The 11,975-nt window shown below is 38.1% G+C and overlaps 1 protein-coding gene across 1 annotated transcript; it reads left to right on the top strand.

Moving 5' to 3' along the window:
• The first annotated feature begins 1,289 nt into the window (after nucleotides 1-1,289).
• Nucleotides 1,290-7,814, top strand: si:ch211-157c3.4 (uncharacterized protein LOC561592 homolog). Its single transcript, XM_040124117.1, has 5 exons — nucleotides 1,290-1,345; nucleotides 5,530-5,579; nucleotides 5,704-5,781; nucleotides 5,929-6,130; nucleotides 7,697-7,814. The coding sequence occupies exons 2-5, from the start codon at nucleotides 5,534-5,536 to the stop codon at nucleotides 7,812-7,814; spliced, it is 444 nt and encodes a 147-aa protein (XP_039980051.1). The 5' UTR covers nucleotides 1,290-1,345; nucleotides 5,530-5,533.
• The last annotated feature ends 4,161 nt before the right edge of the window (nucleotides 7,815-11,975 follow it).

Consider the following 11,975-nt stretch of genomic DNA (forward strand, 5'->3'; position numbering starts at 1 on the left):
TGGTTTTGAATGTTTATTTTTGCAACATTAGTCTGTAATGACAAAAAGTGGGCAGGGTTGACAAGAATGGCTTTTAAGAAATGAGCTTCAGGTTGGAAGGTCATTGATTCAAATCCCTACACATGTATGGAGTTATTTATCAGTCATTTTCCAGCTTTCCTCAATATACATGTAAGGAGTGCTTAGGCGGTACTCTGTGATCCAGCAGTAGAAAAATGTGGTTGAACTGGCCTTGTCCCAGCTGAGTGAAAGAAAATGCAAACCTTCCTTCCTTTGAGCTGAAATTAGACTCTAACATGAAAAAAGGGAACTCAGGCAGGTTTATATATTGCAAATAAAATTAATTGTGCTATGGTCATGCAGGCAAAATATAATCAAGAGGCATAAAAACACCAAATTTGGCATCAATCACTGTGATGTCTGCAGTTTGGATAGCCAAACTTCTCAACACTGCATCATTCACCCCCCCGGAGTAACCTAATGTCAACAACTGGCAAACAATGTCAAGTGTTGGTTGGTTTTTTTTGGATGTAGAATTTATAGTGACATAATTCTATACAAAATCATGCATAAAAGCTCAAAAGTCTTCTTTTATCAGGGCTTCTTAGGGCAAATTCTTACTTATGTGAAAAAAGAATAATTCTATTTTTATACATATTTTCTTTATACGTCTTGTTTATTCATGTTATCATTCAACTATCATTTAGCTGTCACTTAATAACTGATTTAAAGGTAGTGATGTATCCCAGCATTTCCCTTCTGAGCAAACACAGTAGGTGAGTTGCTTCAACCTTGAAAAATTTCATTGGTTTGAGTGGGGGAGTTTTCAATGTCCCATCAAGGTCCAAGTTCTTTGGCGACTCTTCTGTGAAGACAGGAGAAAAATTCTTACTAACAACACTGAATTCTTGTCATATTTTAGGGGAATGGTCAAATTTTAAGTGTATGGTAATGTGTAACCTAAAGTTGATGGCCTTCCAGTCACATTCAAGGACAAAAAAATTATCATCGCCTTGAGTCTGAGTTTAGTCAAACAGTCTGCTTTAGAACTACAAAGCAGCAGGAGGGAAACAAGTTATTCTCACTCAAAAGAGTGACACACACACACACGCACACACACAAGTTAAAAAGAAGGCCAGTACAGTTTATGAAAGTTACACCTAAACCAAAGAGAGGCTCATTCCTGCTGTATATTTCGGTCTTTGTCAGGGAGGGCAGGGCTTTGGGTGTGTCCTTGTAGAGGTACAAGTGAGACAGGTGCTTGTCTCAGCTACAACCTGTTTGGACTCTATATCAGCAGCAGTGAACACACATCTCTGCATACTGACTGCAACACCTCACCAAGGTAAGACCGTCAGAAATTAATGTGTGATGTACGGAGAGAGGATTTGATTTTACACTGCAGGAGTGAACATTCAGATTTTGCGATTCTTGGGTTTGTAAGAAATTATTTAAACCAAGGATGTAACAGGTTTGTCATTTGTGCCCATAAAATGGTGGAGATGATTTAAATTTAAATAATTAAAAAAATAAGTTTAATGACAGAGAAAGATAGAGTAAGTTTTGGCCAATTCACAGCCAAGTTATTCTGCAAAAAGAAGATAAGAAAGTGAAGCAAATCAACAATAAGTTAAATGGTCAGCCTGGAAAGGCTGTTTAATTACAAAAAAAAGTACAGATAATAAAGGAACACACAGTCCAAGTGCAATATATTGTATCTCATCATTTGTGTATTTTTTAACAGTGATGTATAGAAAATGAGAAGCTATACCACAGCCACAAGAACAAAAACAGATGTTGTAAATTGACTTAATAACTTGAAAGTCATTTGAAGTCATTAAATTTCATTTATTTAGGTTTATATAATATTGTATTGTAGTGATTAAATTTTGTTCATTAAATCTATCAAATGTGCTATTGTGGTAAAGTTAAACACAGGATTGTGGGGTGAGCCTTTGTTTTTGGGAATGTTTCCCGAGTGTTTTTTGCTGATTGGGATTCAGATTAGAATTTAAATTAGACTGAAAATGATAGCAACTGAAGTGATAATTTCCTTTAAATGACCCCCGTCTTTGTCAGATGATCATTAAAAAGCATCATGGAGGTGGACAGTGAACACCCCCCCCCATCTTTCACAAACAAACTCAGAGTCTGAGTCAGGTTTGACCAGCACAGATGTTGCATACAGTAAAGCCACACCTACGACTCAGATGTTTCTCAAGGTGTTAACTTGTCTAAATGAAAAATCAAGTTTCACTGAACTCAGAAGATCAGTTTGTAGCTTATCTACTGTTTAATTACAGCTTGTATGGTAAGGCATTTCCCTTGGAAATCACCCAAAAGTCTGCGTGGTTGTTTCCTCCGTTAATCCACTCCCAGGCACCTGCCTCAGTAATAAAGCTTAGGAGAGAGCAAATGCTGCCTGAGTTGAGGTCACTCTTACAGTCCTCTCTTACAGAAGGTGTTTTGTTTGATCTGTGGCCTCTAACTTTCCCTCATTGTCCTTTTAAAGTATCTCTCTAGTTCAGTTCTTTTCATCACTTTTTTTTTAAGTTATACTTAAAAAAAAAAATCAAGGCCTCTTTTACAAGACCTTTGAATGCACCATGACTGCTATAGCCACATTGCAGTGCTTCCCCAAGCCTTATTTTCTCATTTATTGAAATTTACCAAAAAAAACAAAGAAAAAAAACCCAGCATTTCAAACTATCAAACTCCTCAAGAAAAGAAAAACAGGACTCTGAAAAGGTGCCTTGACAAACCTGAACCAACGTGCCCAAACTTTCCAATTAAAGTCATGCTGGCTGTTCATGGCACAGTGGTACAGAGCCAGTGAGTGACAGAGCAACCAGTTATCAGAGATCAGCACTCCAACCCTGACAATCAGCTTTTACAGAAGCTCTTTGTCAAAACATTCACACTGGTGCTGCCAAGAATCAGACCGGAAGAAATGAACTGTAAAATGTTGAAGCTGTTGAGAGACATAGAAACACGTTTCTTCATTTACCAGACAGCAAAACTGAGACATTTGAAAAAGATGTTTTGCCAATTTTCAGCCACCACTTTTTAAATGAAAACTGTTCAGGGTCAGGTTTTTTCCCCCCTTAGATAAGCCAACTTGACAGATTTCACACAGGTTTGTGCGAGGCAGCAGTTTAGTCTGCACTGTGTGAGTTCATCATCAGCAGGTTTGGTTGGCACACCCTCATTCTGTGACACAGAGAGAAGCATGCAGCTCGGTCACATTCCTGCACCAACATATGGGTGTATACAGGCCCTCTGTGTGTGTGTGTGTATATGTGTGTGAAACAGTGAAAAAAAGCATCTGTCATCTTCTGCAAATCCAAACTGCGATGGCAAGTGACAAACTATGGCTACACCTGAGTTAATGTAATGAACAGCGGGAGGAAAGTCCGTCAAGCTAATGTAGTGTGTGTATGTGTGTGTGAAGATAAAAGTTGTTTATCAGTGTGTTTGAATAGGTGAGAAAGAGAAACTAAGATGCACATGCAAAAAGGATGTTAAATGATAGTCAAGCTAGTTTGCGTACTGTGTGTTATTGTGTGTGTGTGTGTGTGTGTGTGTGTGTGTGTGTGTGTGTGTGTGTGTGTGTGTGTGTGTGTGTGTGTGTGTGTGTGTGTGTGTTAGTATACTTAAATCTGTTTACACACATTGTGGGGACTGACAATTTTCTTCTGGGGAAAGAAAGTCCCCATAATGTAAATCGTTAAACTTTAGTGTGAAGACTTGGTTAAGGCTTAAGGTTAGGGTCAGGGCAAGTCAATGTAATGTCCTCTGAAATGATGGAAACACAGCTGTGTGTTTGTTCATGAGAGAATGAGAAAATGAATGCTTAGTCATGCTAATGAGTGTTTTTGTGTTTGTTTGTATGAAAAGAGAAAGAAAGACAAAAAGAGAGGAGAGAGAAAAAAATGAGAGATGTATCTTTCCAGTATTAGGACATCCATTTAACTGGTCAGATGATTTTTATTTTTTACTGGCCCTAAAAACCAGGCAGACAACAGTAAGGGTAAGCAGTTTATACACTGTTAAGTGTATACAGTGCATTACATTTTACTTACTCCAATCAACGCAGTGTTACGGACATCAGGTAACTGTATGAATCTATCAGAACAAATAGGCAGAACATTTGAAATCTGTTCCTAAGCTGTTGAATAATGGCAGTATTTTTTGCTCGCCAGCCTGTGTGGTCATAGGAATGTAGCATATATTGATATAGCATCTACATGCCGGAGTAAGTAGTAAACAACCACAAACAATGACCACACTGACTTTTGACATTCAAAGGATTTAGCCTATGAACAGTTTATTTATGTAGTTCTGTACTTTAAATATATGCTCGGCTAGCAGGATTATCAATGGTTTCCTTTTACTTTTTCGCAAGTATGCTTGACTCGAGGTGTGGTAGCTGCCTCAGGAGAAGCCCTTTTGTAGGAATCAGTCTTAAAGTTAGAATCCTTAAGATTTTCATGAAATTAAACCCTGTTTTTAATAGTATTTATGTTTGGCATTTTTTCCAGCAATAGCCATTCAATGTATTTAACTCTCTATATGGTAGTTTTCATAGTAGTGGCGCAGTCCGCCATTTTTGTGATCAGGGGATTCACAGGAAACGATGCCTATATGTTATCCAGCGTATTTTTAAAAAGGTGTTATCTCATGGATATCAACCTCAATTTTTACCGGTCCCTCTCCTAATGTCGTATTAGACCTGTATTAAGGTACTGCTAATACAAATCAACATTTCCTACTGCTGCTGCTTCACATATACAGTAAATGGTGTTATGCATTTTCAAATATTTCACTGTCAGCTGTAAATATAAGCAGTTTTACAAGTACCATTACAGTCATATTTACCAGAACAGTTATATATTGTTATGGTTGATTACTGATGAAGCATGACCGAAATCAGAAAATGACAAGTTGAGGTTTCTCATGTTTTTTAAATAGAAAGTAAGAGGTTGGATTGTTCATTGAAGTATAATGACTTTTCTGATAAACCATAATTTAAATATTAAAAATAAAACAAATACATCCCTGCATCTTTTCAGTATGCATGAGTCTTGCAAGCATTTCTGTTTGACAAAGAGTCTAAAAAAAACCCCAATGTTTCGGTCAGTGACCGCACCTGAAACATGCCAGCCATCATACTCCAGACAGTCACACCCAGGCATTTCCCCCCAGGGGGTGGATGACAAGAACCATCTACACAGTGCAGTATATATACCCTGGGCTGATGACTAATTCATCACTTTGGGCTAAGTATGTGTCAGAAAGGAATGACAGACATTTTCATCAGAGCCTGACAGATGTTTTTAGCTCCATCAGTCAGACTTTGGCTCCATCTTATAGCAATAAGCAGCATTGCATTTGTCTCAGTAGGTGGAGAGGGGCTGGGAAAGATCTTAGGGGTGCCACGTGGGGTATTAATGTATTTTGTCTTTACTGCTAATGAAGAACGCCCATCGTAACAATCCTTTTCTGTCTCTGCTCTCTCTCTCTCTGTAGCACAATGAGTGCAGATGGAAAAAAAGAACCCCCTCCCTACATCATACCAGGTGAGCCCAAACACACACATGCACACACATCATCGTCATCATCAGATTGGCTTATTAACTCCTACTTGTTTTTGTCTCTCCTCCCTTCCTCTTATTTTCTCTTTTTTCTCTTCTTCTGGTCCAGTTGAAGGTCAGGGCGATGGAGTGAAGGTTTACCACGTGCACACCCCTTTCACCCCTCCCACCTCACCGGAGACCTCTGGTAAACTTACACCTGATGTTAGTTAGTCAAAAACCTTAGCTACAGTTTATTCCAGCATATTGTTAACATTGTTAATGAACTTTCCTGTTTCCTCCCTTCTTCCCCTTCCTGTATCATCCTTTCTCTCCTCCTCTCTCCCTCCATCAGTGTACACAAGTGGAGGAGGTGGCCTCGGTTCAGGCTTCGAGTCTGGAGATGGCAAAAGAAAATTTGTGAGCTACGACACGTCGTTGGGCCGATCTCCCGGCATGACGACCTGCACCTCCTGCCAACAGCAGGTCATGACCAACGTCACCTACAAACCAGGGATGTACGCCTGGCTGATGTGCTTACTCTTCATCTGTTGCGGGTAAGTGTGTGGTTCAGGGCGCTTGTCATAGTTCGGCTTATTGGCATGACCACATTAACCTGCTTGGAGGCCCCAGGGCAAAAAACTGCTGTTGGACCCAAACACGCCACCAACATTCATCACCTTCAGTCCCCACTATGTAGAGGGCATACAGCAGTCAATGCGCGCAGACCCAACACAAGGCCACATCATCAGCAAATGATGCAGGATCTGCCATAGTTGATATTGTACTTTAGTGTTTTTGGCTGCTTTGAAATCCACTCAAGTTACTTTTGAAGGTTGCACAGCAAGGCATGTGCTTTGAGTGTAAGTGTTAGTATAACGTGAATGTGTCCCTAACCTTACCAAAAGTTCTTAAAGTGTGCAAGATGGCATTATCCATGTTGTCTAAACAGTCAAAAATAGACATAGTATCTTCTTTATATATTACAATAAGAGTGTAGTGTGAACAAAAAATAGGTAAAAATCATGATCAACAGATCTGAACGAGAGTATAGTAAATCCAGGGACTCCATATGATTTGAAAATGATGAATAATGAGAAACATTAAAATCTCAGTGGAGTGGGTGAATAAGTGGTTATTTATCAAAAATAATCACAGTAAATAGTATCACATTAAGTTAAAAACAGTACTTCAAACATTTTTGTGTTTCACTACTTCAAATTTAGAGAGTATGGATAAGGGGTGTCTCATGTTGTTGTAGGATTGTAAAGCCCTGAGAAAAAGTTGTGATTTTTGGCTCTATAAAGCATTGCACGGCATTTATTGTGAAGGGAATGTATAACTGATTATTACTGAGTGTTGGGTTGGAAAAGGGGGAGGATATCTTAATTTTTATTTTTGCTGGATGGAAAGTAGTCTAAAATGTTTGCTACAGTAGATCCCTCCCAAAAATGAAAATATAGAATATAAAGCTCATGCAGGATAGAGATTTTATTTCATTTATCACTTGGGAGATTTTTTTGTAAAAACAAAAAAAAGTAATTAATTTTGCTTTGGCTCTGCATCAGGGCTTTATTTTAAGCAACAAAATTAGTACTAGAAACAGATAGATGTGGATCTTCATAATCATTGGTGATTTGACGTCATCTTTACAGAGGGAGTCTACCAGCCCACATAATTGGTTTATATATGCAGGCATCAGGCCACATCTGATCTAATTCATATATATCTAATTCATATATATTTTTTATTATTTGGCATCCAGACTCTCAAGTTTATCTAGCAAGCACAAAGCAGCTGCTTTGGCACAACAAGTCACTCATTTAGTGACTATAATGACCTTTAGCAACAAGCCTTTTCAAAATGGGGCGCCACTGGAACTTTTAAAAAAAGAGAGTCATGGTGGTTATTGCATGGAAAAAAAAAAACAGGAAAGGTCTTGCTTTTAAGAAACTGAAATTCAGATTCAGCCCCCCCTTCCCCACGCAAATAATTTTTGTACAGTCCCTGAAAAAGTGAACAAACAAATGATCAAAACTAAGAATGCATAAGTAAGTCATAGGGCTGCATAACACTAACTCTGTGTGTGTGTGTGTGTGTGTGTGTGTGTATGTGTGTTGCAGGTTAATCCTGTGCTGCTGCCTGATTCCATTTTTCCTGAAAAACTTCAAGGATGCGTACCACACATGCCCCCGCTGCAACAGAGTCCTGCACGTTGAGAAGAAAAAGTGCTGTAAATGATGACCGTGAGGGAATAAATGGACCCGTAGAAATAAGAAATATCATCCTGTTACCTTCGTCTGGGTTAGGGTTACCTGGGAAAAAACAAGCAGTTGCACCATTTTATGAAACTGACAGAGAAAGGTCACAGTTCAAATGGAAATTATTACTATGGATGAGCCATTACCTTAGCCCACGCAAAATAAAACATGAACGACTTCCACATTAAATCATATTATTAGCACACAGACAAGGACTGACTGCGTTGTCAGATCTTAAATATCATGTGGTCATCTTTACAGCTCTGGCAAGAGTAAATCAAACACACCGCATGCACTTTTTGGGAGCTGTTATATTTTTGTCCCCCCCAAAAAATGAAGGCTTGTACATAGACTTTATCAAATACTTTATGTTTCAAGGGAGTGTGCATTTGAAACTTAAACAGACCAGTTGTCCACTTGAAGCTTTTGTCACAACTTTTAAATAATTAACAAACAAGCCAACACAATCTATTAGACCAGAGCAGAGCAAAAAATTGATATATTTTTTTTCGTCTGCAGTTGTTGCAAAATAAAGTTTTGTTGACTTTTTTTTAATTTTGCAAGTTTTTAATCAGAAATTAAACACTCTAGAATTAAATGGGATGAATGTGGCATATGTGTTATATTTATATGTTGTCAGCCATAAAACTAATCTTATAATTCTTATATGAAGGGATGAAGGGCAATCTTAGCGAGCTTTAAGCTCGAGAAAAGCATATAACATGTACAACAGCAGCCAGCTGTATACATTTTTGACTTTTGTTTAGATCATTTGAATCTTTACCTCCAAACAAAGATTTGTCCATGTGTTTTTGTTACAATGCAAAGGACAATGCAAAATTAAAGCAAACCTCCACTATGATGTGTTGTGTTCACTGGAAGTCAGCTTCTGACACCATGAAGTGTTGGTGGAGCCACTGATCAAGACACTTTAAATAATACATAGTTTGAATATTTAAAATCCTTTTTTGATCACCGTAGAGAAATATGTTTTTGTCTGATTGCTCTTTTATTCAACTTGTCGAAAAAAAAATCTTTCAGCTTCATAATGCAATAACGAGTAAGAGAACGCAGGCAAAATGTTGTCGTGAGAGTTGTGAATCCTCTTCTCCTCTCACATTGTCCCCTGGATGAAACTGAGTATGCTTGGATTTCTGTTATTTACTATTATTAACTATTATTAACTATTTTATAACATTATTTCTCTAATAAAAGTAGACTATATAGATGATATATGGTACCCTGCTGTGTTTCTTTATATTTTCTTGCCCTCCTCTAGGGAGGTCAGAGGTCAAGGCTGACCAGCTGACCTGTTGGTTAAGTTCTGTTTCTACAGAGCACTTGAGTTGTAACTGCACGAGAGTTTGTTGTCAAAACAAATGTCAACACGAGCTCAATTTAGGGGCTGTTTTGGACCTTTCCGTCCTATCACACAATCTTCCCCTTTTTAAACTGAATTTTTAAGCCAATATCGAAAAACTGAACTTGGAACATCAACTTTTATGTGACAACTGGGCAAACTGCATCGGCTGAGGAAGATCATGTGATATGATCAAAAGCTCCAGAGCAGCTATTAAATGGCCTGCTGTTTCCAAAGGTCAAGAATGAACTTTGCTGCATTTATTAGAGAGCAAAGTAACCAACAATGCCAATGATGTAAATGTTAATGTTGCATTAGGTGATATTTTTAGCCATGCTAGTCCCTTTTTGGTAGGTCTGTTGGTCAGTCCACCACTTTGGTCACAACGAAAATAGCTCAACAACCATTGAATGAATTGCCATGAAATTTTGTACAGATATTCATGTCCCCCTCGGGGTAAATTGTAATAACTTGATCTTCTGACTTTTCGTCTAGCTCCATGAGAACGGGTAAACACCATACCTGCTAAAGCATGATGATAATGTTAGCATTTAGCTCATATTGCCACCGTGCCCAAGTAACATGGCTGTAGGCTCTTAGTCTTGTTTAAATTCAAATTGAATCATGTTATCTTGAGTGACAGATGAAGACACTGTGCACTTCAGCTCCAGGTTTTGATGTTTTGTATCTGGACCTGTGCCTGATCTGAAATTTATGAAAACATTAAGTGCACTAAGACAAGTTTTAGATGTCTCTGAAGATTCTCAGTCATCCCCATAGTAAGATATGAATAAGTCCTAGGTCGAAGGCAATTTTAAATCTTAAAGAAATAGTTCCACAGTTTGGGAAATAGGCTTATTAGTTTTCTTGCCAAGTTAGATTGGAAAATTGATATCACTATCTTGTTTGTCTGTTAAATACATGGCTACAGCCGGCAGCTGGTTAGTTTAGCTTAGCACACACAGCTGGCCTATGTCCTAGCTCTGAACAGTTATCAGGCAACCAGAAGTGATCCCAGGAAGTTACTGCTCCCAGCCAAGAAAAAGTCGGGAACACATAACCCAAGTATAATAACTAATTGTAGTTTTTACGTGTCAGTTTTTGTATGGACACACATGACTTAGCATGTTCATTAGTGAGATTCACAGGTGCTCGTAAGCCGATTTTGTTACTTTTGGACAGAGTCAGGCTAGCCGTGTCCCCCTTTTTCCAGTCTTTATGCTAAGCTAACTGGTTGTCAGCTGTAACCCTAAATTTACCACACAGAAGATTGTATCTGTCTTATCACCTATCTCTCCACCAAAAAAAACAAATGAAACATGTATTTCCCAAAATGTCAAACTGTTCCTTTAACAGTGTTTGATCTCAGTCAAACACTTATGTGGACAAGCAGCAGAGTAATGTTTTTGTTTTTATAGAAAATTTTATTCAACATACATTTTCCAGCAAAAAGGCAATATACAGGAATAGTTGTCGTACACTGCTGCTACACTGAGGATTTTAAACTGGAAAAGATCAAATTAAGGTGTGATTCTGCAGGTCATCTTTGTACTGCACTTTTTAACAAGACAAAACCAATGCAGTTAGTTTTGAAAAAAAAAATTATCGAAATGTAACAGAAAAAAATCGTCAATGGTACATCAGGAACGCAAAATAAAGAAAAAAAAAAACTACACACAAGAAATATGAACACCTGGCTCCTTCTGTACCCAACAACAAAGGCGTGTGTTTCTCTTAAATTTTACATGTTCATATTTTTAAATATACAATTCTTAAATGTTGTCTTTACAGAGCCAGCTATATGCTATTAGGGGAGCATTCCATCTGTGCTTTAAAAGAAACAAAAAAAAGAAAGAAAAAGAAATCCATAGGGCTTAAAGTGTTTCTTACAATGCTGGTTTTGTCTCTACACAATCCTCAAAACCTGTGGCCTCTAAGTGTCTGCAGCTCCCTACCAAGCACAGCGCAGTTACTGCTCCCAACCACCTGGAGGCGACAGTTTCAACCAAGAGAGTAGATGGGAGGGAGAAGACGAAGCTCGCATGTGTGTTTGTGTTCAGAGGAGGAATGACTGAGAAAGACATTAAACGCCCCCCTGAAAATAAAAGAAAAAAAAAAGAAAAAAAGAGAAAGTCATGGTGGTAATTTCCGTGCGTGTGTTCCTTTAAAGTCAATAAACAACTCAAAACCACAACCAAAACGTACATTTGCCAGTCCTGAGAAACCTCTGACATTAAGTGCCAACGTGCAAGATGAAATACAGACAAATTTCTCCTCCTTTTTTTCCCCATTTATTTTTTAAACAGATGCTGTGGATTTTTATTTTATTATACAAGATCTGCAGCAAGAGACAAAAAAATTAATTCATTTTATCTCCAACCAAACTAAGTGAGAAAGAACTGTAAACTTGGAAATACTTGTTTTTGTAGCACTAAAGGATGGGAGCAGAAAATATAAAGAACCACATCAGGGCAACTACTGAGCCTCAGGATGGATGCCAGATTATAGCTGTTTTTGCAAAAGATTCTTCAGCAGAATGACCATCAGCCCTCTCCCTTTTTTTTTTCTGTCAGGTCGTCCTTGCAAACATCCTTCCATCAAGCTCCCCATACAGCAGCATGATGCCTCTTCAAACAACTCTTTATTTAAAAACAACCCCCAAAAAAATCTGAAGGAGAAGGGAAAAAAACCCCCCCAAAAAAAACAAACCTGGCGAGTGAGGTGGGAGAAGGAAAAAAAAAACTAAGTCTAGAAGTTTATATATATATATATATGCATATA

This window comes from Xiphias gladius, chromosome 3, assembly GCF_016859285.1.
Source record: "Xiphias gladius isolate SHS-SW01 ecotype Sanya breed wild chromosome 3, ASM1685928v1, whole genome shotgun sequence".
Taxonomy (NCBI): Eukaryota; Metazoa; Chordata; class Actinopteri; order Istiophoriformes; family Xiphiidae; genus Xiphias; species Xiphias gladius.

Bases quoted from the DNA above. Each gene is read 5' to 3' on its own strand.
- si:ch211-157c3.4 (XM_040124117.1), top strand. From the start codon at position 5,534: ATGAGTGCAGATGGAAAAAAAGAACCCCCTCCCTACATCATACCAG. The intron at 5,580-5,703 runs GTGAGCCCAAAC...CTTCTGGTCCAG, and splicing joins CCCTCCCTACATCATACCAG to TTGAAGGTCAGGGCGATGGA. The intron at 5,782-5,928 runs GTAAACTTACAC...TCCCTCCATCAG, and splicing joins CACCTCACCGGAGACCTCTG to TGTACACAAGTGGAGGAGGT.